The following is a 17,148-nucleotide window of genomic DNA, read 5'->3' on the forward strand; positions in this document are numbered from 1 at the left end:
ATCAAAACAAAGAAGTAGGAAGCATCCAACTGTAAAGAGCATTTCTAAGAACTTATTAACTACGGTTCAGTCTTTGACTTCATCCCAAAGGACCAATCCAGCCCAGACTTACTAGAATGCTATCCAACGATGGTGTCTTCTCCCAGAGCACTAAGGCTCGAATTATACCGGACCAACCCCACTGGGCAGGGCACATCATTTGAATGTCCCACAACAAACTCCAAGATCAGATAATGCTTTCAGAGCACCATCGTTACAAGAGATTACCAGAGAGAATATGCTTCAAGAATATTCTGAGAATTCCCAGCAATTTGTGGGAATCCCTAGTCCAATTCTGCTTGAAACAAGTGGTGCACCCAGGTTGCATGGGCAGCTTGAAATCCCTTCATTGAAAGCACCTGGAAGACCAGCAAAAGTGATGGAAGGAATTACCACTCCTGTCTCACCCATGATAGAATCAGCAGATCTCACAGAAGACCATCAGCTATAGAACGTCACAAAACTGGAGTTGAAGCAAATCATCCTCAATCCTGAGGGACGGCCTAAGTGACATTAGATGCCTTTAATCTCTATAATAATCCTTCACCAATTCCTCACACCTCTACAGAGTCTGGAATTAAAGCAGAAAGGCAAAGAAAGCCAAAAGCAGTGATCTAAGAAAAAGCACAGAGGACAATACCATGTGTCAGTAACTATTCAAAAGATAGCAATGATAATGATACATTAATAATTTTGCATTTCAAAAGTTAGCAGGAACCATGGAGTAGAAATTCAACTTTGGTTCATGCACTGAATATTTGACTCCAATAGAATAAATACCAGACAGGTACATAACTGGTAGCCAATACCACACTGCCTCTTTAACAATAACAACCAAAGACAAATTTCTACCACTGGAGCTTTGCTTTAGAATCAGCACAGATATCAGAGGCTTTCCTCTAAGGCAGGGTTTCCCAGACTGGGGTCCACTGACCCCTCAGTTAATGGCAGTGGTCTATGGTATAAAAAAGGTTGGGAACCCCTGCTCTAAAGTGAAAGGTGTTATTACATTCAATCAGTTTGATGCAAGCAGCTTAGATACCTGGTTTGAAATTGGACAGATTTCTAAGGGTACATTAAATTTTCTGGAAATCCACTTTGCCATTGGATGTTTGTTTATGCCGTAGCCATGGCCTATTCGACTTGTGTTCAGTAGTAAGGCATCCAGGATGTTTTCATCTACACTTGTACCCTCCCAGTCTGTGGGGACAACCAACAAAAATCCAAGACTTTATCACACAAAAAGTGAAATGCTTCTTCACATGGATTACACAGAGATCATAGGACAACAACTCATCATTCTTCTCTACAAAGTCATGGGCTTTACTGTTGAGATCAATCATTATTCAAATCTATCTTAAGTGGATGAAATTCTTTATGTTAGATTCCAGTCAGAGCGCTCACAGAAGAGGCATCCTTATTATCACAAAGTAAAACAATGATTGGCATATTCCGCTCCATTTATCAGCCAATCACAAAATAGTCTTTTTACAGAGATGCCAAATATGAGAACATAGAACCTATCGTCATTGGACAGGTAGTTGTTGGTGGGGTTGATGGGTGGGTAGTCTGAGATGATATGGGATTGGGCCTTGCAAGCCATGTGGCCTGCCCTACATTGCTGACTGAGGGCAACTAGGGCCTCAGTACTGAGGACATAGGCCCAAGAGGGGATGCTGACTTTGGTTCATTGATCCTTCCAGCTCTGAAACTTTGCATTGGTGGCATTTTTCTAGAACCTTCAACATTGAAAGCTTACAAGGGAATAACAGGCCAAAAGAGAACAAACTAAAATTCAATTTTAAAGGGGTGTTCAGCACAAAATGGGGTAAAATATTATTTTACTGTTTGTTCAGAGTTGGGCCCATTGTGAACATGAAGGCATTTTTCTTTTAGTACCTCATTATGAAAGCATTCTTCCTGTGTATCTTACCAGTTTCACCAGCATGAAAGAAAAAAGGCAGCTTAACTCCTGTTTCCTTTGGAATTAAAAGCTCGTTCTTGAAATACCACAGTGGGTGCCCAGCATCTTCTTGGCCAACCTGCAACGGGTTAATGAAATGTTATTTTTTTCCCCCACATAACAATATGGAGGGGGTCTTCAGTGTACAGATAGGTTTTATTTCCAGTCAGACTGTGCAATGGTGACTTTGGCCAATACTATGATGGACAGGTGCATCTGCCACTCATAAACAGCTAAGGACAGGGTCTATATTCCTAAAGCTGGTTCGTTCACTTTTTTTAAAGTGTGTCACCCCAGTCAGCCATTCTTGGCTGGCGTGTGGTGTCAGGATTGATCTGCTTTCGGATTAACAATATAAACGTTCTTGACTCGACCTTTTTTTTTAAATGAAGCCGAGCGGCTAGCTCGACATTCAACCTGGCACGGATGGAAAGCTTGCTCGGGGGTGGCCTGACTTGGATTCGAACTCAGGAACTTTCGCTCTGGAGTCCAGCACTGATGCCATTGCACCATCAGCCGTATTTACTATGACAGCCACATACTTCAGGATTCAGCCAGCCTTGACGGGCATGTTGCTACCAGATCACTCTTGATTATAGTCACAACCAGAGTAGAGTCTCTGCCGTTGCTTCCTATGGTACCTGCTCCTAGTATTCTTTAATACAGGGAAGCCCAAGCTTAACCTGATGCCATCAGACATAGTAGGGTTTTTGGAGTCAATGTCAAGAACTCCCAAAGCGACTCCCTGCCCCCAGTATATCAACACACTCACACTCCTGGAAGACTTGTCATGCCACTGGGTCAAGATGTACCCAAGGAGTGAGACTGTGGAGTTTGAAGCATCGTCTATTAGCTAGGATCAAGTGAGTATAACCGTGTCCTGCATTTGCTTGGTTAGCTCGTGGAACAGATCTGCCAATTTAGACAATAACCCCAGATGTCCCCCACAGAAGAAGCCTCTGCAAGGTCTGTTGGGCTAGGGATAACTCCAGATCACTGGGCCCCGTCTCCAGAAAACTTAAAACCACTACACAGCTGCAGCACCCTAATCATCTCCATAACGAATGAAAGGTCTTGGATCTGAAACATTAATTCTGTTTTTCCTTCTGCAGATAATGTGTGATCTGCTAAATGTTTTCTGCACTTTGTATTTATTTTATCTTTTAAAAAAATTTCATTTTATACAAAAAACACAAACAGTATGTTGCACAAATTAACAAAATTGCTAATAAACATGTGCTGCCAACTTTCATGGAAGTAAATTGGCAATCCAAAGTACTCAAATCAGAAATTAATAAGATTTGTTAATATCTGGCCTTATTTTATGATATGGCTGATTAAAAATTCATAAAGTTAAAGATTCATTGTAATGTATGTGTAGAGGAATATGATGCAGGAGAATGCAAGGGGTTTTATTATGCATCATTAACTTTGATTTGCAACATTAATTTGCATACCTCGACATCTGGAAGAAATGACAAGTATCATCGACATAACTAAGGTATTGGCCGGGAGCAGGGGGTGTGGGGTAGCTTTACGATAATTAATGAAGGGAGCTAAAAGATTCCTTAATCAATTAGGATTGCAAGTTATTAAGTCACAATTTATAAAAACAAATAAAACCTACATGCCATTTTCAATTTATTGACCATTGTCTTAATTGTTACCAGACTTTAGATGATATCGAGTGAACAGATTTCCCCCCATTTTCTTTTAATTTGTATGTCTTTATACCTTCTCTAGGTTCAAGATAGGTCAAGCATCTTTCACTGCAGATATCAAAACATTCATAATCACAATTATACTGCAATACTGGATATAATGCTATTTTAGTTTGACTCGATATTACCTCTTCCTCTCCTACAGCAATACAAAGTATCACTATCTCCTGAAAGATAAGTTAATGTGGCTGAGCAGTTATGTGGCACGGATCCCTTTTACAGACCTGCTTCCTAAAAAAAAAACCCACTCCAATTTTCTCCTCTTTCATCCTGAAAGTGGAGATGCTGAACACTGGGTTCGTGATGAAAGCAATAGTGATCATAGATGACATCTCACCTCCTGTGATGATGTTGCTGCTCAAATTTTATATAAAAAGGATACAAGGATTGGCAGGACATACAGAAGCCTTAGGTTCCACACCAGTAACTACCCTAAAATGATCAGGATCCTGAACTGCTGTGGGTAACTTCAATCACCCACTGCCCTGAACTGATTCAAGGACATACAAGCTCACATTCAAGGACTCTACAACTGATGATCTCAGTATTTTTTTTAAAAAAGCAGGCACAATTTGCCTTCTTCTGCACTGTGATTGTTTGCCTGTCTTTGTCTGTTTATGTATAGTTTTTCCTAAATTGTAATGTAATTTTTCCTGTAAAGGCCTGCAAGAAAATAAATCTCCAGGTAGTATAAGATAACATGTAAGTACTTTGATAATAAATTTACTTTGAACTTTACAGGTGGGTTTTAAAATAAAAAGCAGAAAATAATGAACAAATGAGCAGGAGGCAGAAGCAGTTCAGAATTTTATGGGTTTACTTCAGATTTCCAGTTTCTGAAGCTTGCAGATTTTTAAGACAAGTTCCTAGAGGGATCTCCACAGAGGTTACCGAGGAGATGTTGGGACGAAGAAAGTCGCAGTAAAGTCAAATAACAGTTTGTAGGAACCGGAGGACTGGAGAATTTTAAAGATACACATGAGTATGATGGATAATTTTTAAAATAAGTCCAATTTCTTTTTTTATAAATATTGTAACATTCTTTATGATGTCAACTACCTATCAATTTTTATCTAAGGTAATGAGAGTTAACAAATCAATGTGAGGGTAACATCCTGGGAAAGGTTTCACTGCTAACGTAACCGTTTTTTTGTAGAAGCAATATTTGCATCACGGATGCTTCGGAAGGTGAGCTGGGTCTTTTGTTCAGCGTGAGAGGATGCTAGAGAGATCCGGTCGTAGGATATGATCTGGTAGGGAGATAGTGATTCAATGGAGCTGGGCAGCGAGATCGACAGAGGATCAGTGAATTGAGCTCCAACTAGTGCACATTTGACTGTTTAATTATAGTGGGCCTTTTTGTTTTTTTCTTTCTTTACTAACCCTTTAGTTAAGATTCATAAATATAATTCCATTAATGGTATGCCGTGTACTGTCTGGTGTTTCTTGGCACTAAGTTGTAACAGGGTTGCAAATTACACAGCATCCACACTAACTGGGGTTTGGGGTGGCAGAGCCGTCTCAATCTCACGGGTTTGGCAGGACCAGAGTATGTCTTCCCTAGACTTACGCAGCCAAGGAAACCAGCGGGGTTTCATGAGCTAATCCTAATAAAGCACATACACAGGTATCAACCTTCAAAAGAAAAAAATTAGACAATTTAAAAAACAATACAAAATTAAAAACCACTTTAAATAGTTATTCCAAGCTACTTAACCCCACAACATCTTCCACTCTTTTTGGACAGATTTGTTCCTTTAACCAACACTTTAAGTCTTCATCACTGGCTATTCCTCTAGCCAAATCACCACTATCTCAATGTATTTACTGCTAATCTGCATGGGATAATAAGGATGTACAGAACTAAGCAGAATTCAATAGGTAACTAGTCTCTAAACTTTGCCCATTAACTTTGCTTCCTAAGTTACTTTGGCGTGACATTTTTTTTTGTGTAACACTTGCTTCGCCTAGCGGCTTAATATAGGGGGTGATAACCCCCTGCCCAGCCAAACTTAAGAAACCTCGTTTGGACGAATGCTGTGCGATGTGTTCCCTGTTACAAATCCATACCCCGAAATAACAAACAGGACACAATATGCAATTAAACGATTAAGCTTTATAACTCCTACTTTGACTATATGGTTAGTAGAGTAACGAAATATAAAAGAAAAAGGGCCCAAATCTTATTAAACAGTCTGTGCACAAAGTTGCAGCTCACTCATAGGCCGATCGGTCCCCATCGACCTCCTCCGATTATCGCTGCCCTTCGGACCCTCACTCCGAGTCCACCCCATCCGGCGGTCTACCAGCTCTCTCTATTCGCATCTTCTCTCTTCATCTCTCTCTCTCCCTCTGGCAAAATCCCACAAAATCAACTCCTTCCAGAATCACAAGACAGGGCAACAAAATCCACATTGGCCAACATGCATCCACAGTCCTGTTATCTCCAGCCATAACCCAAACATTGCTGCTACAGAGAAACCATTACTTCAGCAGCGAACATTACAAAATATCCATTATATTAACAGTAAAACCTTGCAGCACCTTACATTAACCTAAAATTTTTGTTGTATCGAATTCCTATAAATGAATGGAGAAACTATAGTTCTTTGAATATGAAAGGACTTAGATCAAAATAGTGAATGTAGAAAAATGTACGCACCATGTCGAACCCTGCTATGATCTCGGGGAACTTCTGCTGAAGTATCATGGCCTCATTTATTGTTGTTTTCATGAAAGAATTGTTATGTTTTCTAAAAAGAAATGGCACATGAAAAGTTACTGACAGATACAAAGAGGACATAAATAGCTTGTCATGATAAAAATGTGACAGAATGTATCAGAATTAGGGCCAGCACAGGAATCCGGAGTCATTATCCTTCAGTACTGTACATAACTCTCTGCCTTCCCCAATTCACTCCAGTTGAATCATCTACTTTCAAGATTTCCATTTCATTTCTTACGCTTTCCACTCAGTCTTTCAGCAGTCTGTAATCACTACTGCATTTTATCACCCCATGCCAAATGCTATCTACACTGGAAGTTGCTGATGCTCAAAGTGCTGGTTTGTACATGGTAACAGTGAGCACTCGAGCCTAGAAATTGTTACACCACCTTGTAGTATCACTAGAGCAGCACTAACATGGTCTGTTAGCACTAACATGGTCTGTGAAAGTCCAATAAAGATCGAGATCCTCACAAAATGACAGAACCACGGTATCTAACAGCACAAAGGCCCTCTGATCCACTTGCCCATAGTGAAAAGATCTGCCAGTGAGATGAAAAAAAACGTTAGAATTAAAAATTGCAAAAGTGAATATTGAAAGAAAAAAAATCCAACTAGAGGTGAACATTGCTAACATTGTGAGACACAGAATGCTGTATTTGTTGTATGAAAAGAGCTTGAAAATGAATCAACTGAAGCATCTCCCAAACACTACAAAAGTAGGTAATGCCAATGTACAAATTCAGCACTAAGTTATTGTTCCTTGAGCTTCTTAGAAACATAGAAACACAATACAGGCCCTTTAGACCTCATAGCTGTGGCAAACACGTCCTTACCTTAGAACTACCTAGGCTTACCCATAGCTCTCTATTTTTCTAAGCTCCATGTATCCATCCAGGACTCTCTTAAAAGACCCTATCGTTGCTGCCTCCATCATCATTGCCGGCAGCCCATTCCACGTACTCACCACTCTCTGCGTAAAAAACTTAGCCTTGATATCTCCTCTATACCTACTTCCAAGCACTTAAAACTATACCCTCTCTTGCTAGCCATTTCAGCCCTGGGAAAAAAGCCTCTGACTATCCACATGATCAATGCTTCTCATTATCTTTTACACCTCTATCAGGTCACCTCTCATCCTCCATCACTCTAAAGAGAAAAGGCCGAGTTCACTCAACCTATTCTCATAAGGCCATGCTCCCCAATCCAGGCAACATCATTCTAAGTCTCCTCTGCACCCTTTCCATGGTTTCCACATCCTCCTTGTACTCAGGCGACCAGAATGGAGCACAGTACTCCAAGTCGACTCTGACCAGGGTCCTATATAGAACATAGAATAATACAGCACATTACAGGCCCTTCGGCCCACAATGTTGTGCCGACCCTCAAACCCTGCCTCCCATATAACCCCCTCCACCTTAAATTCCTCCATATACCTGTCTAGTAGTCTCTTAAACTTCACTAGTGTATCTGCCTCCACCACTGACTCAGGCAGTACATTCCACGCACCAACCACTCTCTGAGTGAAAAACCTTCCTCTAATATCCCCCTTGAACTTCCCTCCCCTTACCTTAAAGCCATGTCCTCTTGTACTGAGCAGTGGTGCTCTGGGGAAGAGGCACTGGCTATCCACTCTGTCTACTCCTCTTAATATCTTGTACACCTCTATCATGTCTCCTCTCATCCTGCTTCTTGCCAAAGAGTAAAACCTTAGCTCTCTTAATCTCTGATCATAATCCATACACTCTAAACCAGGTAACATCCTGGTAAATCTCCTCTGTACCCTTTCCAATGCTTCCACATCCTTCCTATAGTGAGGCGACCAGAACTGGACACAGTACTCCAAGTGTGGCCTAACTAGAGTTTTACAGAGTTGCATCATTACATCGTATCTCTTAAACTCTATCCCTCGACTTACGAAAGCCAACACCCCATAAGCTTTCTTAACTACCCTATCTACCTGTGAGGCAACTTTCAGGGATCTGTAGACATGTACCCCCAGATCCCCTCTGCTCCTCCACACTACCAAGTATCCTGCCATTTACTTTGTACTCTGCCTTGGAGTTTGTCTTTCCAAAGTGTCCCACCTCATACTTCTCCAGGTTGAACTCCATCTGCCACTTCTCAGCCCACTTCTGCATCCTATCAATGTCTCTCTGCAATCTTCAACAATCCTCTACACTATCTACAACACCATCAACCTTTGTGTTGTCTGCAAACTTACCAACCCACCCTTCTACCCCCACATCCAGGTTGTTAATAAAAATCATGAAAATAGAGGTCCCAGAACAGATCCTTGTGGGACACCACTAGTCACAACCCTCCAACCTCCACCATGACCCTCTGCCTTCTGTAGGCAAGCCAATTCTGAATCCACCTGGCCAAACTTCCCTGGATCCCATGCCTTCTGACTTTCTGAATAAGCCTACCATGTGGAACCTTGTCAAATGCCTTACTAAAATCCATGTAGATCACATCCACTGCACTACCGTCATCTATATGCCTGGTCACCTCCTCAAAGAACTCTATCAGGCTTGTTAGACACGATCTGCCCTTCACAAAGCCATACTGACTGCCCCTGATCAGACCATGATTCTCTAAATGCCCATAGATCCTATCTCTAAGATTTTTTTCCAACAGCTTTCCCACCACAGACGTAAGGCTCACTGGTCTATAATTACCTGGACTATCCCTACTACCTTTTTTGAACAAGGGGACAACATTCGCCTCCCTCCAATCCTCCGGCACCATTCCCGTGGACAACGAGGGCATAAAGATCCTAGCCAGAGGCTCAGCAACTTCTGCCCTCGCCTCGTGGAGCAGCCTGGGGAATATTCCGTCAGGCCCCAGGTATTTAATCCATCCTAATGTATTTTAACAACTCCAACACCTCCTCTCCCTTAATATCAACATTCTCCAGAACATGAACCTCACCCATATTGTCCTCACCGTCATCAAGTTCCCTCTCATTGATGAAAACCAAAGAGAAGTATTCATTGAGGACCTTGCTCACTTCCACAGCCTCCAGGCACATCTTCCCACTTTTCTCTCCAATTGGTCCTACCTTGATACTTGTCATCCTTTTGTTCTTCACATAATTGAAGAATGCCTTAGGGTTTTCCTTTACCCTACTCACCAAGGCCTTCTCATGCCCCCTTCTTGCTCTTCTCAGCCCCTTCTTAAGGTTCTTTCTTGCTACCCTATATTCCTCAATAGACCCATCTGATCCTGGCTTCCTAAACCTCATGTATGCTGCCTTCTTCCACCTGACTAGATTTTCCACCTCACTTGTCACCCAATATAGCTGCAACATTATCTCTCGGCTCTTAAACTCAATCCCACAATTAATGATGGCCAATGCACAGTATGCCTTCTTAACCACAGAGTCAACCTGTGTAGCAGCTTTGAGTGTCCCATGGACTCGGACCCCAAGATCCCTCTGATCCTCCACACTGCCAAGAGCCTTGCCATTAACACTGTATGCTTCTTGTCTTCATTCATTTATTATGTTCTTTTAAATGCTGAGGGCGGTTTTAATATGGCAACACAATATAATGGGTGTGGTGGCTGACTGCAAGAATAAGTTCTCCATCAACTCAAGAAGCGAAGGAAAAACTGGCTGCCCTTTCTACCGCTTGATTGAATCATAACACCTGAGGATCCCTATTAAAAAGTACAAGTGAAAGCAGGAGTAGGCCAAGTAGATTCTTCAGCCTATTCCAATACCATAGTTGATCATTTGCAACTTCACTTTTCTGCCCAATTCTCATATTCATCATATCATAATAAAATGCTGGCGACAGCAGGTCAAGCAGCTTTAATGTAAAGAAAAACATAGAGTTCATGCTTTACTTCTGAAACCTATCATCAGAACTGAGAAAGAGATAAGAAAAAAGTTAGCTTAACAGGAAAGGTGAGGATAGGTAAAACAGAGGGAATATTTTTGATAAGGTGAGACCAATAGAATGAATGTGGCAGTTCAAAGTGGACTATGTTCTTTGTCAGTGATAAGTGTTCCTAATAGCACAGCAGTGGCTCATCCCCAGCAGGTCGGCAATACTTGTGATGAGAGGAACACACTGCCAAAGCCAGAGATGTGTGACATGCAGAAATGACCAGTTCTGAAACAGCAAAAAAGAGCATGTTTCCTAAAGCCAGAGGTTTGAATAGCATATCCAGAAGAGAGATAATTTTTCAATTACCTTAGATTCCAAAGAAAAATCCATTTCAGCCTTGAAATATATTCAACAGCCTTTTTGGAGAGAAAACTCCAAAGATTCACAGGCATGTGGGTCAAAAATTCCTCCATCTCAATTCCAAATTTTTGATCCCTTGAGGCATTGCTTCTTATCTCCAAGACATTAAACTGCACCCTTTTATATATATATCAACCTCCCTCTCCCTCTCTGTTTGAAATGCTAGTGATGTAGCATCATCAACACAAAAGTCATTCAAAGAATGACAAAAGAAGTTTAAGGAAACCTCTTTACATAGTGTTCTGCTGAAACTTTTGAAACATCAATACTTGATTTAAGGGAATGTTTTAAAATTGAACCACTGGGTATGTCACATGAAAACTCGGAAATGTATTTGAAGTGAACAATAATTGAAGGCTCAAAGCAGAAAAAGATAGTTAGTATGAACTGCTCTCTCAAAGGACCAGTATAAACATGATAGGCCAAAAGACTCCATTGACACTTCATGGTATGATGTACATTTGGGAAATATGAGAGCAAAGAGGGATGACAAAAACAAAAAATAGCCTCAGAGAATTATAACTATGTTTCACTTGATCCCATGAGAAGACACAGAGAATTTTGCTGCATAAATGATCGGAACATAGCATGTCAAGGCAGAATTTCAGTCATGCTGTTGGTGTCTAATGCAAACACAGCATCATAAATTAAGAGCAAAATATTGCTGACGCTGGAAATCCAAAAAATAAAAAACCATATGCCAGAAACACTCAACAGGACAACAGCAACAGTCAAGCATTAACTATGCATCTTAGTTAATGTTCAGATTAATGGCCTTTCATCATGTTCCAACAAATGCGCAAATTCAAATCACTGTAGATGCTAGAAATGTGAAATTAAAAAAGGATATGATGAAAACCTTCAACAGATCAGACAGAATTTTAGAAAGAAAAACAATTAATATTCAGAAAGTAATTGCAAAATAAACCAACATAAACCAATGGGTTATATTCAGAGAAAGTATTGTTTAGATCTTTAAGTCTAAATACAGTGGGTTCCAGTTAATTGGGACACACTGGGACCAGTAAATTTTTGACTCACTAAGCAGTTGCCCCAATTAGTCGAAGTTTCTTGGAAACAATTAAAAAGGTATAAGAAAGACAAACTGCCATTTAACTGGGTAAGAAATTATTTATTTAAATGAAATACAGAACAAATTAGAACACTATCAATACTACTACCGTACTATAAAACTGTGTATTAGTTCCTAATTGGCAACAACGTATGAATTCATTTCGTATACACTGTTGTGTTGACTGCAAATGAACAAAATCAGAGCAGACGCCTAGTGCAGATAATGAACTGCCTTCATGCAATACTTTCGACAACTGCATCTTCCAAAACTTCATTTTCATTGTAACATTCAAGATGATTGTCCATACCTTCTAATTCTTTAAAGTTCCTAAATGCTGAGGTAGTGAAATTGTTTAACTTTCACTCCCAACTGTTTCTGGCATCTCCAAGCCTCAGTGCTTGAGACCACAAAGAGGAAAACGGTTCTGAATTACCTTACTGCCTACTTCTTACCAACTATCAACGACAGAACCACTGCCTTTTGAACACAAACACATGCAACTGATGCTATTTAAAAGCTGTTTGCTTTAAGCACGGTGCAGTGTCTAACCTAATGCCACTAGCTAGAAACTGTTTGGTAACAGTCTCCTGCCCCAATTAAGCAGCATACTGTCCCAAATAAACAAAAGGAATTCTGGCTACTTTCTTGATTGATTTTTGTTCTTTAAGAGTTGTCCCGAATAAGTGGCTGCTCCGATTAACCAGTAGCCCAGTTAATCCATGGGATACGGTGTCCAAACAGTGACAAGGAACAGTACTGTGCAAACATATAAAACATTCTGTAAAGCAAAGATACTTCTAAAAATAATGAACTGAAAAGTTCATAAATTTCAAATAAATTACTATAACGAGCAGTAAAAAACTTCATCAAATCAATATTTGGTGGGACCACACTTTACCTTAGAACTTCATCAATTCTCTTAGGCACACTGTTGTGCAATTTTATAATAAAATCAACTGGTAAGTTGTTCCAAGCATCTTGGAGAACTTGCTACAGTTCTTCTATAGCAGGGGTTCCCAACCTGGGGTCCATGGACCTCTCGGTTAATGGTAGGGGTCCATATAAAAGGTTGGGAACCCTGTTCTGCAGACTTTGGTTGTCTCAATTGCTTCTGTCTCTCCAGGTAATCCCAGACAGCCTCGATGAAGTTGAGATCAGGGCTCTGTGGAGGCCATAGCACCTATTGCAGAACTCCTTGTTCTTCTTTTCATTGAAGGTATTTCATTATGACCTTGGCCATGTGTTTGGGGTCATTGTCCTGCTGCAGAATGAAGTTGGGACTGATCAGACACTTCCCTGATGGCATTGCCTGATGAAGGAGAATCTACTTGTACGTCTCAGCATTGAAAATTCCATTAATTCTGAACAGATCACCATTTGTAGAAATGCAGCTCCAAGCCTGTGGGGAACCTCCACTGTGCTTCACCATTGGCTGCAGACACTCATCCATGCAGCAATCTCCAGTTCTTCAACGGACAAACCGCTTCTTGTTTGAGCCAAAAATTTCAAATTTTGACTCGTCAGTCCAGAGTACTTGCTGCCATTGTTCAGCACCCCAGTCCTAGTGTTCTTGTGCATAGGCGAGTCTCTTGGCTTTGCTTCCACTTCAAAGGAATGACTTTTTGGCAGCAACTCTTCTATGAACACCACTTCTGACAAGATTCTCTCGGCTGTACCGGGGCGTACTTGGGTTCCAGTGGTTTTTGTGAGTTCAGAGTTAGTAGAAGGGCTGGACTTCTTTCGATTTAGGAGGGAAACCAGTTTGATGTATCTCTTGACTGCTTTACCCAGTTTCTGTGGCTGACCACCGCATTTCTGGCCCTCAACCTTACCCGTTACTTTGTGCTTCTTCAGAAGAGCTTGGACAGCACATCTTGAAACTCCTGTCTGTTGTGAAATTTCTGTTTTGGAGGATGACCACCTTGTGTCTTGTTGCAGTTTAGCTCATTCAACTCATTCTGTCATTGATCATTAGCACCTGTTTACTAACTTTGTTTAATCATGCACTGGGATATATACCTACAAAGTCTTCAATTTTGTTTCATTTCAAAAGTGGTCTATTACTTAATCTGTTACTTTCTTTAACAAAATACAAACATTTCTCCATAACTATTTTTTGGAGAATTAATGTTTAGAAATCTAAAATTTGCTCTTTACTACTGACAAAAAATAAACATCTAAAACAAAATTTATATTAAAAAATCTGGGCTACGTAAGACTTTGCACACTACTGAATGTGTTGTTTACAGATAAACTCTCAACTTCCTTACCATTTAAAAAAAAATTGGGATTGTTAAATCTTAGTTGTTGCATTACAACAATGCATTTAACACATTCAATCGCAACTCTAGCTGTGTCAATTTGTCAGTCTGTTGGTAATCACACTGTTAAACAGAAATTATCTTTATACCAAACCATTCAATGTATTCTAAGATATTAGGATAACATGAGATTTACACTATTAGTTCAGCTGCAATAAGTGAAATCAAATTACCTTAACAAAGAACAGTATTATAGTAGTACAACCTGCAAGTTTAATATTGCATGACTGTGATCTACAACAAATTTCCTAGATTTGAACTGGATGCATGAATCTAGAAAAACGTAAACCAGATTGGACTTCCCCTTTTTAAGCTGTGAAAGTTTGGTGAGATATCCCATACAGCACCTCATGTATAGAAACAGTTGAAGATACAACTGTCTTATCAAATACTACAAACCCTATTTTGAAGCACACGGCATACCATATGTTATACCGACCATCCTGTCTAAAACTTATCAAGTCTCTTGCAATAAACAGTACTTCCATGATCATGTAACATTCCATAGAGTCCTGGGAAAATGTTACAGGTTCCATTTGTGGCAATGTCACCTTGTGAGCTCAAGTTACAAGCTGTGAATATTATGAATATATTGATACTCTAGCAAAGGATAAATAATGCAACTACATTGTTGGGATGAATTGTATAAACATACTTCCCTTCTAACTGTCTGGAATTACTGATATCAATTGCTCTATCTATACACGACTTGGTCATCTAATGCAGGTCACTGTGGGACCTCAGCAAGTGCACAGTAGATAATAAGATTTGTTTAAAACAACTGATTGGCTTGGGCTGAGTTAAATAAGCACAGTCAGCAACACTAGGCAATACTGTTCTGCTGACCCTAGTTCGAATTATTTCCAGAGCCGCCTATTCCAATGCCTCCTTCACAATGATTTGGGGCAGGGTTCAGTGGTGAACCAATGGTACACATCAGAGTTGACATTTAAAGCAATGCTATTTTGAAACATCAAGTAGAAATACTGATTCACCATATCCTACCTAGGTGTTGAAAATATGACTTTGGCTCCCATGAAGTCAGGATAATCGTGTTGGAATTGTCTGGTAACCTCCTGGTAAGCCCTAATGGACCACTCCTTGTCATGTAAGGTGCCATTGAGTTCATACACCTAAAATATACAGAAAGTGATAGTTAATATTTTGTTAAGTTTACAATAAAATGTCCTTGCCTGTTTGAACAAAGGCAGGACGTAACATTCATATTCCCACCTTATTTTCATGGTTGTGCAGCCCCGCTATTACCAATTTACAACTCATTGCTTTAGATAATTCATCTAATGGATGTGTACTGTTTGAAGGTTATCAGAATGGATCTAAGTCATAATCATTTCCTAGGGAAGGCAAGCAATCAGTTTCAAAGTCATTCCACAGCACTTTGGAAGTTTAAGTAAGCTATTGGAGAAAGACAGGTGAGAGCAAAATGATCACTTTTCTGACTCGGCCCCTGATGAGCGAGCTGCAAACAGCCTTCTGCCTGGAAGTCCTCCAAATCCGTACTGGAGTGAGGTGGCAATATGTCCACACCAAAGGCAGCAGAACCCCAAAACGTTCAATGGGTTCATGTGGTCAGGGTCAGTGAAGGCAAAACTTCCACTGCAAACAGCTAATCCCCTCACATTGCACAATAAAATCAGAATGAATGATAAAAATCTCTCCTAATTTATCAGATTCACACCTCTCCACACCATGACACTACCCATAACACTTCCTGATACACAACTTGCCACATGCCTCAGTGACGAACTGCAGGACTGTAAAGCAAGAACTCCAGTCCTAAATATGACTTCCACACTCACCATGTTATTTACATGGGGTATCTAATCATTGAACAATGTTATATTGTGAATTAAAGACTATTTATTGAAATGTTCATCAGCTGAGCCCTAAGTAAAGTCTGTTTATTGTCTGTCAAAATAAACTCTATTATTTCCGTGCAAAAAGTTAACCATTTGTGATTCATAACAAGAATCCAACATCTTTCCTCAACCAAGACAACTGGAAAACTGCAGAAGTAGGGTTAATATGAAATCCCACTACTTGCAAAAATGTCCAGAGTTTTGTAATTGCAAATTCCATACACAGCATTTTCTAGATACCCAAGAACCCTGTTCTTGAATAACTTGGTGAATTGTACTTCTTGCACATTTGATCTTATTTTTTTGTACACACATTAAATCATTGGACAGCAAAGTGGCCAAGCTGGATGCTGTCTGCACAAAGTTTGCACGTTCTCCCTGTGACTGTGTGGGTTTCCTCCAACATTCGGACGATGTGCGGATTGGTTGGTTAAATGGCTACTGTAATTTGCCCCTACTGTGTAGATGGTGTATCTGCAAAATCCTCTTATCCACTGGCTGACAGTGACAACCGAACCAACCCTAGGCCAACAGTCCCACATCAAGCCTCGAATTACAATCAATTGGCACTAATGGTCGTCTACATGACTCACATGCCTGACATCACTCTAAGGTCTGTCATGGCAAAGGAAAGTCAGGGTGGACAAGGGAAAAGATTCAAGGATGCTTTCAAAGTAATATTTCTCCACTTGTAATGAAAAAGCATTCCAGGATGGTCCTGACAAGCTCAAAATTCTTTGTTTGGAGGATAGCGAAGTCCAGTGTAAGCAACGGATGGAGCACACCAATGCTTTAACACCTACCCTCTTCATCCAGCATTGCCTGCTCCACGTCCAGCTCAGTTCAAGAATCCTTTATTTGGTTCAGCTCTAGTTCCATGTTGCTAATCGTCCTCAACCTGAAGGGACTGTGCGAGAAGCGCAGTGTTATCAGCCCAGCGAGGCAGATCTCTGAGTAGTCTGGAAGAATCCAGCAGCATGAAAGCTACCAGCTGGTAGCAGCAGTAACCTTCACTTCCACAGGATGAGCTGTCAATTCCACATACTGTCCCCAGGCCATCCCGTACATATGGTGCAACTCTGTGGCTGCCTGCATTCTGAACAGCAGATGGTGAAGATAAGTTATCTTGAACCTCCCTGCATTCAAGTGGGGAGGGGGAGGCAGGGGG

General features: G+C 40.6%; 1 protein-coding gene across 2 annotated transcripts in view; it reads right to left on the reverse strand.

Moving 5' to 3' along the window:
* Positions 1-17,148, reverse strand: part of ada2a (adenosine deaminase 2a) — a 99,303-nt gene that overhangs the window by 39,083 nt on the left and 43,072 nt on the right. For both annotated transcript variants that reach the window (XM_059978194.1, XM_059978193.1), the window contains exons 4-7: positions 15,106-15,233; positions 6,386-6,476; positions 1,973-2,081; positions 1,082-1,239 (exon numbers count right to left, since the gene is read on the reverse strand). In XM_059978194.1, coding sequence (XP_059834177.1) covers positions 1,082-1,239; positions 1,973-2,081; positions 6,386-6,476; positions 15,106-15,233 — 486 coding nt within the window. The remainder of the gene's footprint in view (positions 1-1,081; positions 1,240-1,972; positions 2,082-6,385; positions 6,477-15,105; positions 15,234-17,148) is intronic.

This window comes from Hypanus sabinus, chromosome 8 (assembly GCF_030144855.1).
Source record: "Hypanus sabinus isolate sHypSab1 chromosome 8, sHypSab1.hap1, whole genome shotgun sequence".
Taxonomy (NCBI): Eukaryota; Metazoa; Chordata; class Chondrichthyes; order Myliobatiformes; family Dasyatidae; genus Hypanus; species Hypanus sabinus.